At 42.0% G+C, this 17,221-nt stretch overlaps 2 protein-coding genes across 4 annotated transcripts in view; one reads left to right on the top strand and one right to left on the bottom strand.

Moving 5' to 3' along the window:
- LOC111237184 (calpain-3-like) overlaps window positions 1-8,472 on the top strand; it is a 17,315-nt gene extending 8,843 nt beyond the window's left edge. The window contains exons 1-20 of one of the 3 annotated variants that reach the window (XM_022766191.1): window positions 7-69; window positions 472-640; window positions 1,025-1,108; window positions 1,213-1,316; window positions 1,561-1,638; window positions 1,847-2,007; window positions 2,167-2,336; window positions 2,433-2,444; window positions 3,212-3,420; window positions 3,578-3,623; window positions 4,153-4,176; window positions 4,419-4,505; window positions 5,623-5,700; window positions 5,800-5,857; window positions 5,942-6,009; window positions 6,525-6,593; window positions 6,700-6,778; window positions 7,069-7,185; window positions 7,337-7,395; window positions 8,014-8,472. In XM_022766191.1, the coding sequence (XP_022621912.1) occupies window positions 521-640; window positions 1,025-1,108; window positions 1,213-1,316; window positions 1,561-1,638; window positions 1,847-2,007; window positions 2,167-2,336; window positions 2,433-2,444; window positions 3,212-3,420; window positions 3,578-3,623; window positions 4,153-4,176; window positions 4,419-4,505; window positions 5,623-5,700; window positions 5,800-5,857; window positions 5,942-6,009; window positions 6,525-6,593; window positions 6,700-6,778; window positions 7,069-7,185; window positions 7,337-7,395; window positions 8,014-8,040 (1,650 nt within the window). In that variant the 5' untranslated portion in view covers window positions 7-69; window positions 472-520 and the 3' untranslated portion in view covers window positions 8,041-8,472. Of the gene's footprint in view, window positions 1-6; window positions 70-471; window positions 641-1,024; window positions 1,109-1,212; window positions 1,317-1,560; window positions 1,639-1,846; window positions 2,008-2,166; window positions 2,337-2,432; window positions 2,445-3,211; window positions 3,421-3,577; window positions 3,624-4,152; window positions 4,177-4,418; window positions 4,506-5,622; window positions 5,701-5,799; window positions 5,858-5,941; window positions 6,010-6,524; window positions 6,594-6,699; window positions 6,779-7,068; window positions 7,186-7,336; window positions 7,396-8,013 lie in introns of those variants that run through there. The other 2 variants (XM_022766172.1, XM_022766181.1) reach the window with 2 other exon arrangements.
- A 51-nt stretch (window positions 8,473-8,523) lies between these two features.
- On the bottom strand, window positions 8,524-16,959 carry LOC111236947 (zinc finger protein 106-like). The gene is made up of 17 exons (XM_022765873.1): window positions 15,475-16,959; window positions 15,336-15,396; window positions 14,874-15,028; window positions 14,714-14,774; window positions 14,307-14,632; window positions 13,822-14,225; window positions 13,651-13,697; window positions 13,431-13,564; window positions 12,973-13,107; window positions 12,369-12,485; window positions 11,947-12,138; window positions 11,436-11,498; window positions 10,756-10,875; window positions 10,510-10,581; window positions 10,311-10,382; window positions 10,042-10,188; window positions 8,524-9,806 (listed from the first exon to the last, which is right to left on the bottom strand). The coding sequence occupies exons 1-17, from the start codon at window positions 16,957-16,959 to the stop codon at window positions 9,750-9,752; spliced, it is 3,648 nt and encodes a 1,215-aa protein (XP_022621594.1). The 3' UTR covers window positions 8,524-9,749.
- Between the last annotated feature and the right edge of the window lie 262 nt (window positions 16,960-17,221).

Here is a 17,221-nt window from a genome sequence, read left to right as displayed (position 1 = left end):
GCTGGTGTTCACCAAATCTTTCAGACAGAACGAGTTCTGGAGCGCTCTTCTGGAAAAAGCGTATGCAAAGTAAGCAGAGCCTACTATTGTCCGCTGCATTAGTGGAGGCGTGGCAGCTCGCCACAATCCTCGCCCCCCGTGTGTTGCTGTGAATTCATTGCGTCTGGTTCAGATTTCTCCCCATCCAATGCAAAAAAGTTTGCCCGCGTGCCTGGGCCTGAGCCGTCAGTTCAAGCTTTTGTGCTAAAAAAAAAAAAAAAAGTTAAAGTCTGGTAACATGAACATGAAAAACGGGGCATATTGCTCACTCTTCATGCCTATTGATTTAAAATAACGTCAAACAAAGATGATTCACACGTGAGACCACCCCTGGCATTTCATTTCTAGAACTTAAACAAGTTTTAAGACCTAATACGGAACCACAGTTTATACGATCACTAATAGGTACACATTTCCCCCATCCTCCCATAGGGTGCACGGGTCTTACGAGGCACTGAAAGGGGGGAACACATTGGAAGCCATGGAGGATTTCACAGGTGGAGTTACGGAGTTCTTCGAGTTGCCCGAGGCGCCCAAAGAGCTCTACAAGATCATGAGGAAGGCGCTGGAGAGAGGCTCGCTGATGGGCTGCTCCATAGATGTGAGTGCGGGAGAAAATGGTCAAATAAAATAAAATAAAAAACTGTATGCAGTACAAATTAACACATCCCAGTCACTAACTGCGCATGTACCTGCACAAAAAAAAATGTTTTATTGTATGAGACAAGAAGCAACATAACTGACATCAGTTTCCACTTCTGCTGTGAGGAAGAGGTGGACGTCAGGGACAATAGGTATAAATTAAAAATAAGTGAATCCATGAATGAAAGCTGGACATTTTTTTTCTTTTTAACTTGATTTTAAGAAAACACGGTTTTAGCCGTCAAATCCAGAATAGATTACTGCATTCAAATGATGTTTTGGCAAGATGTATTGCCTAGAAAGCCAGTCTGTGTTTCGCTCTGACATATGTTGTATCTTTCAGGTTGTTTCAGCCAGTGAAATGGAGACCCGGACTGATCAGGGGCTGGTCAAAGGTCATGCTTACTCCATCACAGGCCTGGAGGAGGTACAGATTAATGTCCACTTTGTGTAAATGCAGATTTTTAGTTTTAGATTTTTGTTTTTTTGGAAGAGAAGGTGTTTAACAATAATGCAACTGTGTTGTTGAAGTGTTGTCTCCAGTGTGATGAGGTTGGAAAGGACACCAGAATTCGTCTGATTCGTTTGCGCAATCCCTGGGGTTGGGTGCTGTGGAAGGGACCGTGGTGTGCAAAGTAAGATTTGACCTGGAACAGACCAAGTCTTATAATATTTGCATATAATTCTGATATAGTCAAACAAAAAGGAGAATATTTGCAAACACTTCCCTGAATGACCAAGGTCTGGCTAAAAACACCTTATATACTGCTAGGCCAGATCAAATGCTGCACAATACCATGTAACTTAATGAGTTTGAGGTTGAGTTCTTCATGCAGTGGTGAACATACAGAATATTAACACGGTTTTATCTTTCCACAGTTCTAAGGAATGGTCGACTATTTCCAAAGGAGACAAGGAGAACCTGACAAAACAGACCATGGAGGCGAGTGAGTTCTGGTGAGTGAAACCTCTGCAACATTTAGTGTATTTCATCACACAGTTTTTGTCTTCGGTCTAATACTGAACCATGAAATTCATTTAACCATCAACAACAAGTTTCCAGTTTTTCAACATAATTAATTGGGATTCACCTAAAACCAAAATCCTCAAGAAGAACAAAATTTCACACAAGTTCTCAAGCTTCCCCTTTCATATTCCTCTCCAGGATGTGTTTTGATGATTTCAAGAGGAACTACACTAAGCTGGAGATGTGTAATCTGACCCCTGACACACTCCAGGGTGATGAAAGACAAAGCTGGACAGTGTCGATTAATCAGGGTCGCTGGGTGAGAGGCAGCTCTGCTGGCGGCTGCAGGAACTTCCCAGGTAGGCCTACCGTTTTGTATCGGCTTTTGTTTGTGCTTTTATGCCTTTTAAAAGCCAGTATCAAACCCTTTCTACTAAGTCTCATGTGGCTCATGTTTCTTTATTTAGGATGCTATCATATGACGCCAATATGCAGATTTACTTTTCTGTGTTTTACAGACACATTTTGGACGAACCCCCAGTATCGGATGCAGCTGTATGAGGAGGATGATGACCCAGAGGACGAACAGGTGGCCTGCACCGTTGTCGTGGCTCTGATGCAGAAAGGTCGAAGGATGCAACGCTATCAAGGGGCCAAGTTCCTCACCATCGGGTTTTCCATCTACGAGGTAGTGATCACACGACCCTAAAGCCCTGAGCTTTCCTCTGGTACGAATCAGCTGATGTGCATTCACTGGAGCTGAACTTCTTCTGTGTCTCTCTAGGTTCCAAAGGAGGTATGCCCGTCTTGGAGAAGGACGTTATTTTGATGAAGTCAGCGCTTTCCCTGTATTGACCTGTATCTCCACAGAGTTGTGTGTGTTGACTTTAGCAGGTCATGTAGTAATATAGTTGCTCAAGCTTTTGTGAAACCTCTAGGTAATCCTTACGACACAAGTCGAAATACTTTCCAATCTTTAAAAAAAAAAAAAAAAAGAGTTTGTTAATTTAATTTAGTCTACAAACTTTCAGAAAACAGGCTGATCAATGCTGATCACTACTTCCAAGACCACAATAGGACGTCTTTGAATTGCTTTATTTTGTCTGACTAACAGTCTAAAACTCAAAGATATTAAGTTTACAGTGCTATAAAACAGAGAGAAGCAGAAAATCGTCACATTTGAGAAGCCACAACGAGCAAATCTTTGAAGCTGATCGACAGTTAATTGATTATCCAAATAGTTTTTTGCTTTATTGCAAAAAAAAACTACTAAGTTTGGACTGTTTACATAAACACTTCAGCTGTGTTAAAGTAAATATGACCAGATAACCAGCATCCCTGTATCATCCATGACACCCATTATTTCTGCTTCACCTACATTTTCAAAATTGTCCTCGATTTTTTGGTCTATCAGCTAATTGATCGTTTAGCTCTAATAAAGACCTGATGCACCTTTGGGAAAATATAGTATCAGTAACATGTTTAACTCTCCCCTTCCCATCTCACCATCCTTATCTCACTATTTCCACACTTTCATTGTTTATTTTATTTTTCCGCCCGTAGATGCGTGGACAGAATGAGCACCTGCAGAAGGACTTCTTCCTGTACACGGCCTCCAAAGCTAAATGCAAGACCTACATTAATCTGCGAGAGGTAACAGCGCGTTTCCGCCTGCCCCCGGGAGAGTACGTCATCATCCCCACGACCTTCCAACCCCATCAAGATGGAGAGTTTATCCTCAGGGTCTTCTCTGAGAAGCAGAGCACGTCTGAGTAAGGATCACCGAGGGTGGGGCCATATTTGGGGGTACCGCTGATGTTATTTTTGGGTATTGTTGACAGCAAAATTGCTGAAATATAGCAAAGCCTTTAAATGAAGGCCATTATCAGTGCATAGCAGGAATCCCAATGTGTCTGTTTTTCCTCACAGGGAAGCGGAGGGAAGCGGGAACAACATCGGCTCTGGCCAAATGCAGGTTTGCAGCATGAATGACGAAGTCTTGGGATCAAAATATACTTTAATAATTGTGACCAGTGGTTAAATGACTCAAACCAGACGAGTAGGCTGACTTCTCGTGTCTACAACATTATGTTTAGCATGTGATAAAAAACAAAAACAAATGATTAAGCATGTCTTGGTGCTCCTGATGGACGAGTAGGCAATCTGCATGTGTCCACAAAAAAGGAGAATTAATTCCCCAATAAAGTCATAGCACATTGCTTTGTCAAGGTACACAAGTTAAAAGGCTACATAACAAAAACTAAACCAACGTACAGTATATGAACTCACTGGTCTTCCTCAGGATCAAACAGACTTCATACGTACTGCACATATTCCATCAACTTTGTTCTTGCACTCTCTCTGTCTTGTCCCAATGCATACTGTATGTTCACTCATTCTTTCCCACACAAGAGTTACTAACAGACTTGAATATCCACGTCTTTTCCTCTGTTAAATCTCATTTCATCCTTCTGTCCTTCCTTGTCTTATTGGCCCTTTATCAGCAAGACAAGATAAAGAAAGGAAAGGTAATGCATACATCTGGCAGTAGCATTAGTAGATTTGCTTTTAAACTCTTGCTTTCCCTCCCGGCTTCTCTCCATTATATGTCGGCTTTTAGCAATATTGGCAGTTCAAGCTTGAGCCATCATTGAATATACAGATTATAAGCAGTGGAATAACTATAAATTAACTCTCTCTTTTTTGTTCTGTTTGTCTTTTATAACCCCCTCTCTCCTCTTACCAACCACTGCCATTACCCACATGCCAGCCTATTGTATTTGTGTCAGACAGAGCACGTGCCAACAAGGAAATTGAGCATGACGGCATTCTGGGGGAAAAGAAGAAGAAACCCAAGGTAATCTCCTGCTGGAGCAGACTGCGTATAGATGGATTGTCACTTTTGAGCCAAAACATCAACACTGTAGCCACGCAACCAATTGCTCAACGTGACCTTTGCCCCATCGTAATTTCTGGAGACTGACGGCTCTGTAATGTAATCTTGACCAGGTCAAATAACATCACTGGGAATGAAACAATTGAGTTTGAGCCAAAAATGATCTCAAGTGGCTCAGCTGCACCTGTTTTCCTGTAAGGCCTCACAGGCCTATTTGATCATATGCTCTACTTCTCGTGTGCTGCTCTCCTTTGGTTCTGTGAGGAAATGCATCCTCTGGTAATAACACAACAAACTAAATGAGGCAATGAAATAACCCATCTAACATTTTAAATTAAATTGTCTTGAGATCACGTCTCTTACCAAATGAAGAATTGTTGAAATAAATGACAGCGCTGAGATTCAATGTATAACGATAAAAAAAAAATATATATATATATATATATATATATATATAATTTGGGCAATATTATTTTATAAACAGTTAAACTGTTAAAATAATCACTCTACTCTTTTGCTTTCAAAATCTGAAAAAAGTCAAATTTGCTGCATCTGCATACAGTATTACTGGTCAAAACTGGCTCTTTGACATCTGTTTCTCTATTAAAAAAAATATATTTTGAGAACAAAACAACAATAAACCAGCAACACTTGAAATTTGGAGAACTATGAAACAGGGTTAAAAACTAAACTGCAGTTAAGGCTAGCTGGAGTACGGTCACAGCTAGTCTTAGCTGAAGCTAATTGACCAGCTTTTAAAAAGCTGTTTCATGTAATTAAAAAATGTGTTCTGATGCCCAAACATCTTCATAATTTGGTTAGTTTCATCACAGAAATATGGCATTGCCTAAATGTAATGATAATGGAGAAAATAAGAAGCACCAGATGAACTAGTCCTGCTAATCCTGCTAAACTAATGATGCTGTTATGATGCTGCACAGTTTAAAAATGTATGCAGCTGTGATGCACTTTAGCCAAGAAGGCCTCAGACTTCAAACTTCTTTATATTTCAAAAATACTAACTAATTTCACAAACTCTTCAAAATAATTTTATAATCTTTTTTTGTCTGTCCTCCAGCGAAAACTGCTCCAACCTGAAGAAGAGACTGAGGAGGAAAAACAGTTCAGGGCCATTTATGAACAGATTGCTGGTGAGGTGAGTACCAGCGACATCGAGGACAACACAGGGTGAGCATGGTGTGTTTTTTTATTTTAAGCTGATATGAAACATGTTCCTTGTTCTTCCTGTCTCCAGGATATGCAGATCTGTGCCAACGAACTCAAGACGGTTATGAAGAATGTGCTTGCCAAACGTGAGTGCGCTGAAAAGCCCGGGATCATCACTGCAGTCATGTGTCATGTGGTGATCACTCACACCGACTTCTCCTTTTCCACAGATAGTGAAATAAAGACCACAGAAGGGTTCAGCCTTGAGACGTGTCGGAGTATGATCGCCTTGATGGATGTATCCTTTTAGTTGGTTTAAACTAAAGAAGTGTATGTATATAGGGAACAACAGGGAAGCCTCATGTTGCATCAGGAGGGTGCTGGTTTGAATCCCTCTAGCGATCTCCAGTTGCTCAGTGGAGCTGCCCAGTGGTAGAACAGGCAAACTATTCTTCCTAAATGATAAATGCAATTAGTTTAAATCAATAAGTCCAATTTTATGGAAGCCAAATTGTCATTCTTAACTCCACCAGCACTGGATAGCAACAAAATATGAAAAACACATATTGGCTATAAAACAACAACAACAAAACAATGATCTAGAGCTGAACCTGCACTGGGCAGCTTCCGTCTCAGATCTATTTCCTCCCTGTCTAGCGATGCCTCATTTTTAATCAGATGGTAGAAAAAACCTCAGAGGTTAGATCACCAATTTTCCTTTAAGAGAAAAAGTACTGGGGAAAAAAATCCAATTCAAAATGGCTTAACACGCAGTGCTGTATGTTGGCCTTTCTATAACTGAACTTTTCTCAGACTGATGGGACAGGAAAGCTGAACCTGCAGGAGTTCAAGCACCTGTGGAAAAAGATCAAGGAGTGGCAGGTTGGGCGGTTTTAGCCACCTTCTGCTCACATTTAATTTTTACAAAACCAAAAGTTTTCATCTCATCTGATCTGATTGTCAAGTGTCTTTGTGTTTGTGTTTGCAGCTGATCTTCAAGCGTTATGATAAAGACAAATCCTCCTCCATCAGTAGTTTTGAGATGAGGAACGCTGTTAATGATGCAGGTGAGCTGCTGCATGACAGAAATAAGTAAGATTTAACCACTCAAAGGATGTTTCTCTGTGCACAACCGTGTATTTACATCTTAGATTCCATGCTAAAAAAACATCAATTAAACATTTGTATTATTTGTATCAAACAGATGACACTGGTAATACTTAGTCAGGTGCAGTATCATTCAGTGATTAGCAGATATATTATACTTCACATCCCTTACTACCCAGCCTCTTGTAACTATGAAATAATGTGTAACGCCATGAATCGTGACTTTCTATTTCATTCTTTCCACACGAAGGGTTTCACCTCAGAAAACAGCTATATGACATCTTAGCGATGCGCTACGCCGACGAACACCTCAATATCGACTTTGACAGTTACATCTGCTGTTTTGTGCGGCTAGAGGGCATGTTCAGTAAGTACCATGAGCTTGTGCATCTTGAATTTTGATATTCTGCTATCGTATGTCGCCAGGAAGCTTTGTCGACCAAAAAAATATCTGACACAGCTCGGCCCAATCACACGAGTTCAAGGTTTACATAAAGAGTCTCTTGTGTGTCTCGCAGGGGCTTTCAATGCCTTTGACAAAGACGGAGATGGGATCATCAAACTGAACGTGCTAGAGGTAAGTCAGCCATCTTGATATGTTGCTTTGTTTTAGTCCACGTTCATACTTCAGTGCATGTGGCATTACTTAAATTTGCTGTGTGGTTAATGAAAGCTTTTAAACAGCTCTGTAATGAAAGGCTGTTGTTGTTGATTATGGTCTGAGGGAGCAGAAAAATAGAAACATCCGTCGCCCTGTAATAAAACTAATTTACTACCAATGTTCAGTTTTTTTTGAGAGTGACATTTTGACCCCTTCAGCCAAAAACTTATAATCGATTAGTTGATCAACAGAAAATGAATCGTCAACAATTTTGATACTAATAATTGTTTAAGTCATTTATTAAGGAAAGTTAAGGATTTGCTGCTCTTCTCTTTCTATATATCACTGTATATGAAATATTTTTGGACAGTTGGTCAGGTGACACAAGAAATTTGACAATATTATCTTGAGCTCCCAAATCTACCGTCTCAAAAAACTGAATGCAACTCTGATGCAATCACGTTTTACAAAAGGCAGAATTAATGCTGTTGTCTTGGGCAGCATTGCAACCTTCAGAGTATAATGTATTATTAGTCAATGTTCAAAAAGAAACCTTTTATTCTCGTCTTCATTTTTCTTCTCTTCTCTTTGCAGTGGCTTCAGCTGACCATGTACTCTTAGGTCGCCTTCGTGACCCCTGATGTTGCTGCAGACAGTCGCTGCTCGAGTCCATGACACCGACCTTAACTCTCCTGGACAGTTACTTAATTTTTCTTAAGCATTGCTGAACAAAATGTATTTTTGCACAGGTTGTGATTACAACAAAGTCTTTGACGTCAACATCATTCAATCCAATGATGTGAACATGTTCTCTTCCAAGTGTGGAGTTTGCCTTTGTTGCCAAAGTTAGTTAATATGTTGTAAACAATATGCGGTTGGCATTGCAAAGCTACAACTATCAGCGCTAAAACAAAGACATGTCTGAATGTGAGCACTCAGTGAATGAGCATTTTGTTTGACACGTCTTTACAGAAATACTTAATATATATTGTTTTTTAAATATGTTGGAGGTGAACACTGAAAATGACATTTGTCTTTTTATTGCTGTACACATACAGTAGATTAATTACAAATGAAATACTTACTGTACAGTATAACATACAAAAAAAAAATAACTTAAGATAACTTAATACAGCATCATACAAGTTAATCTCTGGACAATTTGGTCTGACCAGTTTCACTGCTTTTTTTCATTATCCAGAGAGTTTTCAAAAATGTGTTGTCCAAAGTGACGTCTGGGAATTAGGACATTTCCTACAATAAATCTCTCGGAAACGTGAAAATGTAAATGTTATGAAATAATAATAATAACGATAACTTATATATTACATTATGCAAAATGTTTTAATAACCAAACATTAGTCTTGACGAATCATTTTCAAAGGTCAAGTGATAATAATCCGGAATAACAGAGTCATCCAAAAAAAGACCTTTACAATGACTCTCAAGTGTGCAGATGCATGGTATCGCACACTCTAAGGTCACTCGAGAAAGACGCTTAAGCGGCATTCCTTCTTTTGCTTTTACCTAAAAAGACTCGGACGAGACTACAACCTGCAACCTCCAATTTAGAGCCACTCATCAATACACAGCTGAAGAACAAGATGGATTTTAAAGGCAATTTACAGCATCAGCTGCTTCACAAAAACTACTCTCAGGTGTTTCTATGAGTGCTGCATAGTTGTAGAAATGCTCTGAATGATTAGCTTTACATATGACATTGCCAGGTCGTGTGTTCACAGTGACAACAAAAAAAAAAACATGTCGATCAAATGATGCCAAAGAAGTAGAAGTAGTAGTAATGAATTATTTTAGCCATCAAGTAAAGCCTAATTACTTTGAACTGAAAGCAAACAGATGGCTGTAAATAATGAAACTGATCCTCTAAACAGGACAACATCGTGTATGTTCATTAGAGACTGAATGAGGCACAGAATGGTGTCGAGCAAAAGCACAAATGTGTCTTTTTTTGCGGTTTGACACAGAACGTTTCAGTCGCTTTAAAAAAACACAAACACGAAGTATAACCAGCAAAAAAAAAAAAACAAAAAAAACAAACTGAGATGGCAACAACAGCTTCAGGGGATCGATAACAAGCAGCCGCTCTTGTCTCACTGTCACAGTTCAGAGAGCGCGGAGGTGATACAGTACGCACAAGACCAAAAGAGACGTCATCAGAGACTCAGACGCGCACAGGGAAAAACGAACAGAAACCGAGTGTCCGCAAAACAGACGACGCTGAAACAACTTGGAAATAAAAAAGTAAGCTTTTATGTTGTAATGGATGAAACTCCATCCTGATCTGCTGCATCACATTACCTCCATCCCAGTCACGGCTCAATCTTACTGTCATTCTCCACGTGGCTCTGCATGTGTTCAGGCAGCTTCTGCAGGAAGCAAAAAAAAAAAAACAAAAAACACCAGACTGAGGAACTGCTCTCACAGAAAGTGGCAGTTATCATTCAGTGTTCAAACCCGCTCAACAACTTGTCAACTGGTGTGAGAATCCCTCATGTTTATAACAAAGCAATTAGTGAGATGATGAAAATTAGTTATGAGAACATATGAGTTAGCTAATGGATTAACAGAAATTATGACTTAAATATAGCACCAGTTCATTACCTGCCGAACTAACTGTTGCGTGGCGAAAAAAGTGTCGCAGCTTCTCCAGCGACATTTGACCGTCTGCAGATTCCGGTTGCTGTGATCTCCAACAAGGTGCTGCACAAGATGCTCCGCCATGCCGAATATTAGAGAGCAGTTCTGCCACTGGACGACAACAGACACAAGCCAATTAGAAAAAGTAACAAATCTTATAATCGTTAAGTATCTTCAAAAAGAACAAGTGGATTAGAGTGAATTCACTCTCTCTAACGGAGCTGGGTTCTTACCCAGCAGCGGTGGTTCTTCATCAAGTTGAGCTTCACTGCTTGAACGCTGCCGTCGTAACAGCCTGTGTAGATCTGTGTGGGACAAAACAATGGCAAATGAAGCCACAGGGTTAAAATGAACTTAACCATTCAGCGAGAGCGTCTGTCATGCAGGTTTAGATTCAAACAAAGATGGTTAAACCAATTTCAGTCTGCTCACCACACTCTTATGAACAGCCATGCACATCACCATATCGCTGTGACCCCCGTACACCTGCAGGCGGTCATGGGACTAGAAATAAAAATGATAAATACTTTATACTTACTACTTTTTTTTTTTTTTTTCTTTTTTTTTTTAAAGAAGAATATCTAAACAAAATATTACAACATGTGCAGGTTTCAGAAAAGTCAAATTTGAGATGAAGTGAATATACAAGAAGTAAAATACAGAATTCAAGAAACAAACCTGGAGCTCATAAACTCGGACCAGCTTATCCAGACAGGCTGTCACCATCACTTTCCCCAAGATGACGATTGAGGTGACGGCGTGACTGTGACCCTTGTAGATACGAACCAACTCACCCGTCTACAAGTAAAAAATATGGTGAAAGCACAAGCACGAAGAATAAACAGCAAAAATAAAAAACTGAGAGAGAGTACTGGCATTAATCAAAATTTAAATGTGTTTTATTATGACCAACATTTCATTCAGTTTTATTACATAGAGGAACTAGAATTACCGCCTCGCGGTTGTATGCCTCCGCCACTCAGACTAGTTTCCGGTTACATCCCTGTTTATCCACTAGTGTCGTATAAAGAGTCAAATAAAATATTAACCATTTGTGTGAAATTTGCCATTTGCATTTTTGTTCATAATTGCTGTGTGAAGTCTTTAGTAATGGCTCAAAAGTTAAGTTTAGTGAGGTCACCATGCCCGTGACCTTTGACCCATGAAATCTAATCAGTTCATCCTTGAGTCTGAGTGAATGTTTTTGCCAAATTTCCATTTCCAAGTTCCATCAAGGCGTTTCTGAGACATCGTGAGAATATTGAGAATGGGACGAACGGACGTACGTACGGACAACCCGAAAGAAACGTGCCTCCGGCTCTGCTCGGCACGGAGGCATAAAAATAAAATACACTTACATGGATGTTGTGGGCATGAACAGTTGTGTCACTAGAGCCGCTGAACACCAGGTCGTTCACAACCTAAATACAAAAAGGCAAGTATTATTATTATTGCTCCTGATAATAATAATATTGATAATTACTCCTGATGGTAATCATTTCTTCAACTAGTCCCCATCTGATCACATGACCATCTACAAGAAACACAGTAACCAGACTTTTTAAAATATGAGTCAAAATGCAGCAGTTTACTCCGTCATTTAAAAAGAGCGAGAATGTGTTGGTGTGTAAAGGTCACGTTGATCATGTCTGAGAATCAGCTGCAAACACTGAAATCTGAATTTTTAGCCTGACGTGAAGATGAAAGTTTTATCATCAGAATCAGCATCAAATAACCTTTTCAATTCTGGTCCGAGTCACACGGGTACGCGGTACAAAATCCCATCGCTAGACATGTAACTGAACAAATATTCAGCTTACATTTTAAGTTCAACAGTTTCAGTGTGAAGAATTGGCTTCATTCCCTCACCTTCATGCAGAGCACAGTTTTGGTGTGGCCCTGCAGTGAGCGCAGCAGCAGGCCGCTCTTGGCGTCTCGTACGCTGATGGTGCTGTCGTAGGAGCCGACCAGGAGCACCCGGCGGGCGCCCTCCTGCGCCGTGCTCAGACAGCTCACCCCTCGTGGGCCGTGGCACTCAAACACATCCAGCTGCTTCATAGTCTAATGAAAGAGAGATATGAGGTGTAAAATTTAATTTGAAGAAATCTAATTACTCTGGCAGAGCAAGTCGAGAAATCAGTGGCCACATTTACAGATCTGGAGACTTGTCCCAGGTCTACACATGAAAACACATAATCTGACCAAAATCAACACAGTTAAGGTGGTTGGCATGCGTGAGTACATTAAATGTCTGACTCATGGTATTGGATTTATGACCCATTGTCACTCACCTTTAAGTCATAGCTAGCAACTGCTCCATTGGCGAGCCCGGCGTACAAAATATTCCAGGCTATGTGCAAACACAACACTCTGTCTGGCAAAGAAATCTGCTCCAGACACTTCTTAGACTAGGAGGAGGGAGGAGGGAGGAGGAGGAGGAGGAGGAGGAGGAGGAGGAGGAGGAGGAGGAGGAGGAGATAAATCACAAAATAAAAAGAAATTGCAACATCAGTGCAACTCACAAAATAGGAGACAGCAAAAACCCTTACAGACATGGTTTAAAGTACGATGGTTACATTAGTAATTCAGCAAGTCGATCTGATAAACGGTCAATGTGACAAATTCATAATAACAACAAAAGCAGAGTAAAGCAGTAATTATGAAAGTATGTATTAAGTAAAACTAGAATTACAGCCTTGAGGTTGTATGCCTCTGCCAACCAGTCCAGTTGCAGTTTACATGCATGTTTGTGGTTATGGCCAAAAAATGTGTTTTGTGCAGTCACAGTGACCTTTGACCTTTGACCACCATCATTTCATCTTTGAGCCCAAGTGAATAAACTTGAAGACATTCCCTCAAGGTGTTCTAGAGATATCACGTTCAGACGGTTTGTACCTTTATGCTGTAACAGCGGATGGTCTCGTCACTTGATCCGGTGTAGAGGCGTGCCTGCATGTTCGGGAGGGACGACACCAGCAGACAGTTGATTTTGTTTCTGTGACCCTCAAACACGGCTTGGCACTCCCTGTTCTGGATATAGAGAGACAAAATATATAGCTGGTTATTTTATTGTTCTCCATTTTTATTTTTAAAGATAAAACCTAAGAAACCCAAACAAAGTCCAAACACTGGCAAGATTCATACGGATGCCTGATGAAGGTCTGAGTGTTAATAAAGTGAGTTTGAGTTTAAGTGATGGATGCTGTGCTTCTTTGGTTTCCAATACTAGGCATATGTCACTCAAACTTCATGGTATACAAGAGCTTTTTGGACTAAACTGGATTGGGACTCAACTCAAAAAGCGGCTGTGAGAGTCTGACAGAAGTGTATGTCCTGGACCCTGAACAACTTACCGTCAGACTGTAGGCTCTTGCTGTGTTGTCCCCTGAACAAGTGTACAACAGGCCCTGGTGGACTTGCAGGCCGTGGACGGGGCCGGCGTGATTCATAAAGGCTCCTAAGGACGACTCTTCATCCTCAACAGACTCTGGAATAACACATTTTTTCCAAAAACTATCTGCCTTTGTATCTCCACTTGCTACATTTGTTTCAAGGAGGAGGGAGGTGACTCACCTGCGGGAGCGTTGGCATTTTCGACTGGCAAAGGAGGCTGAACTTTTCTGAGGGGGTCAAGAGAAAAAGGTTGGTCACATGTCACATTTACTTATCTTAATCTGCAGATAAAGCATCCCTGTAATATTCAAGGGCTCCCTACCCTGACGGGATCCCAAGAATGGATCTCACCTGTCAGTGTCGTTCTGCTGAGACGTCAGTTTGCTTGCAGAAGTCAACTCCACGCTGGCAGACTGCTGAGGAGGCTCGGGGTGAACTGGAGTATTGGAGACGATCTCAGGTGAGTCCTCATTGTCCGACTCGTCAATGTCAATAACAACTAGGTTAGAGGTCTCTATCATTTCAACGGAGTCATCGCTCTCGTTCCCGTTGTCGGCAGCTGATGCGGCAGCTGATGAATTTTGAACACGCTCCTCTGCTGCAGACTCTCTTCCTTGTTCCTTGCGAAGATTTCCTCCCGTCTCTTCCTCAGAGTCACTGTCAACTGTCTGCGCTACCTCCTCTGCTAACCTCACTGTCTTTACACAGTCCTTTAACCCCTCCTTTGTCTTTTGCTCCTTCTGAACGGCATATGATTCAGGAGAAAGAAGTGGCGTGGAAGCGGCAGCAGCAGCGGCAGCGGTGGCAGCAGCAGCAGAAGCAGCAGGTGTGGGAGCAGCTAAGTGTGGTGGTCTGAGCAGCAGTGTGGAGAGCAGATCAGGTGGAAACAAGGGCACAGGTTGATTCAGGGCTGCGTGAGGTGCGACAGTGTTAGAGGAGACAAACTGACTGGCCTGTGCAGCTGTGGGCGGAAGACAGAGGGGGATCAGGTGAGGTTGGTTGACAGAAGACGCTGAGGTTGTGGCCGGTGTTTGCTGGCTGGAGGACGTTGTGAAGGCACGAGAAGAAGGAAGGGGAGGTTGTCCTGGTTGCACAGCTGTAACGACCCGTGCTGAAGAGGTGGTGGCTTTCTCTGCTACATTAGATGATCCCGAGTACCCCTCTGAAAAAGATTAAGAAACTACTGTTAATCACCTACTAAACCGTTCGGAGCACAAGGTTTCCATGCGAGTGTGATCTGTACCTTGCATCCCCTGCAGGATCTCAATGCGCCTGGCTCTCAGACTGTTGACCTCAGCAGTGAACTACAACAGCAGAAGAAGTATTTAATGTAAACCTATGAATGGAAATGTATAATTTAACTTTCCCTTCATTAGTAATATTTTCTTCATTAGTGGCAGTACCTGCTGTTTCAACAGCAGGAGTCTTTGGACTTCTGTGTAGGCGGCTTGCAGGGCGTTGCGAGCCTGGACCAGAGATTTGTCCAAATCCTGTAGCGAATGGCTCAGCTCGTCCTCCCTCAGAGACACCGCCAACAGCTGGTCCATCTGATCCTGGTCTACAAGGGAACAATAGGCTGGGATTAATCGGACCACATCTGGAGACACTCTACAACACTACTGAAAAGTTGAGTTCTCTAAATGACAATACAGCTTTAACTGTCTTAAAATGTTAAAAAAAAAAATGCCTGCCACACACTGTTAGTTAGCTAAGACATACATTTCAAAATGAAAAGAGTAATGGCCGCTTCCATCAGCCTTGAACAGGTTGTGATTACACATTATAGTGCACTTATTTCTATTTTGGTATTAGTAACAGTAATAGCAGTCTTATAAATGATACAGTACAGAAAATATCAGAATTACCCTTGTTTGACTTTGTTCTCTTCTTTTTTCCACTCGACTCCTTGTCAAAAATACCATCATCCTGTAAAAATACACGATAAATTAATGGGGAACTGGATGTTTCCAGCTTTTTTGCTGAAATCAACAACACACCACTCACTGTGTTGTGTCTCCTTTTGTTGCCACTACTGTTGTCTCTCAAACCTCCATTCTCATCCTCTAGGTTTGGTTCCTTTTTCACATATTCTGCTGTAACTGGGTGACAGCTCCCACCCTGCTGTGGAGTAGCAGGCTCCTGCATCCGAGAACCTGACTGTATCTCCTTGTGGGAGTCAGCAGTATCTGTCATCTCCTGGGGAGGAGGGGGTAATGTCAAGTTTGGCACTGAAGGACAGCCTGGAATCGATTCCCAGTGGAAGCCCTCAGACAGAGGCAAGTCAATGTCCTGTGGTTGTGTTGAGCTTTCTTGGTCAGTCGGAGGGTTCGCCAACACGATTCCAAACCTGGGCATGCCTTTGACCTTGTCCCGGTTCTTCCTCTGCATTTCATTGTACATCTCCCTCAAGCTCAGCTTACTCTTGGCTCCTGATAAGGCGAGCAAATTGTTCAGGGTTGGTTTAAGTCTGGCCTCCTTCCCCCCCTGAGTTTTGCCTGATTCATGGGCAATACGAATCCTGTGGCCGAGATTCAGGTTGGGCTCATTGGATGTCGTCTTGCTCGAGTGAGTTGACGCTGGGCTGTCGAGGGCCTCCTGTGATTCTCTTTCTCTGCTTTTTGTCAGTCCATGCACAACACCTAACCTCTGATTCGTTTCTTGTGTCATTTTGATGGTTGTCTGTTTTGATTTAGCAGGAGTAATATTGGAAGGATAAACACCAGAATGGGCTGCAGGCGCGGGGCTGCCGACCTGAAGATATTGCACAGATGTAGCTGCAGCACCTGGCGGGTGCTCTTTCTCAGTCCCAGCCTGCTGTGTGGTGCTACGATCAGCCACCTGGGTGCCTGCGTCACTGCTCTGCTTCCTGGCTTCACGGTCCGCTCTACACGGCTCCCTCACACCCAGTGCTCTTCTGATTTGCCTCAGCATCGCACTGACGTGGACGTCCCGTATAGGAGATGCACTGACGGATGCGTTTGCTGGAGCAGGATTAGCGGAACAATGTGAACCTTCTTGTCCTGGCTGAGAGGATCCGCTACTTTCATTCTGCTGATGATCAAAGATGAAGGCTCCATTGTTAGAGATGTGATCACTGGTGAAGTCTATTGCACTATTGTACTGCCTGTTGTAATAGGTATACTGGTTGACAGCAGGCCACGTAATTTCCTGTGGCATGTCAGTGGCGGCACCTTCTCGGGTGTAGTGTGGTCCGTTAACCGGTCTCTCTGTGTGAGAGCGCTCCACTTTAACACTGCTGCACTGATTGTTGACAGGAAAGTTGGCACCATACCTCATTTGTTGATTTGATTGGGTGAACTGGTCTCGAACACAAGGCTGATGCAAAGTTCTACCGGGAGGCTCTCCCGGCACACCAGCCACCCAAGCTGTTTCTCTTTCGTGAAGAGGCCTTTGCAGACTGGACACTTTGTTCTCCTTGTTCTGGACAACAGCATTGTTGCTTCCTGTCTGGTGGGTTACCTGTACCATCATCCTTGTGTTCACTTGTTTGGTTTTTTCCACCCTCAATACTTTGGATGCCACTTTGTTTTGTCGGGTGCCTCCCTGGAGCATTTCGTCACGTTTCTGACCGGCTGTCTGCTTCAGTTTCTTTTTCTTCTTTTCCTTTAGTTTCCTCCTGTGATGGAAATGGACATAGTCATTGAAATGCAGTATTTCAAATTCAACAACATATTACATTGTAGAAAATAAAATGCAAAATTTAATATTATCATTTTTGAATCAACAAATA

The sequence above is a fragment of the Seriola dumerili genome, unplaced genomic scaffold (assembly GCF_002260705.1).
Source record: "Seriola dumerili isolate Sdu_G_001 unplaced genomic scaffold, Sdu_1.0 BDQW01000025.1, whole genome shotgun sequence".
Lineage (NCBI taxonomy): Eukaryota > Metazoa > Chordata > Actinopteri > Carangiformes > Carangidae > Seriola > Seriola dumerili.
This window is presented reverse-complemented; position numbering and strand designations above follow the sequence as displayed.

Excerpts from the sequence above, each read along its gene's own strand:
- LOC111236947 (XM_022765873.1), bottom strand. The coding sequence starts at position 16,959 with ATGGTACAGGTAACCCACCAGACAGGAAGCAACAATGCTGTTGTCCAG. Across the intron at positions 14,633-14,713 it reads GATCCTGCAGGGGATGCAAG|AGGGGTACTCGGGATCATCT; the intron begins GTACAGATCACA and ends AATCTTTTTCAG. Across the intron at positions 10,582-10,755 it reads TCCGAGTTTATGAGCTCCAG|TCCCATGACCGCCTGCAGGT; the intron begins GTTTGTTTCTTG and ends TTTTATTTCTAG.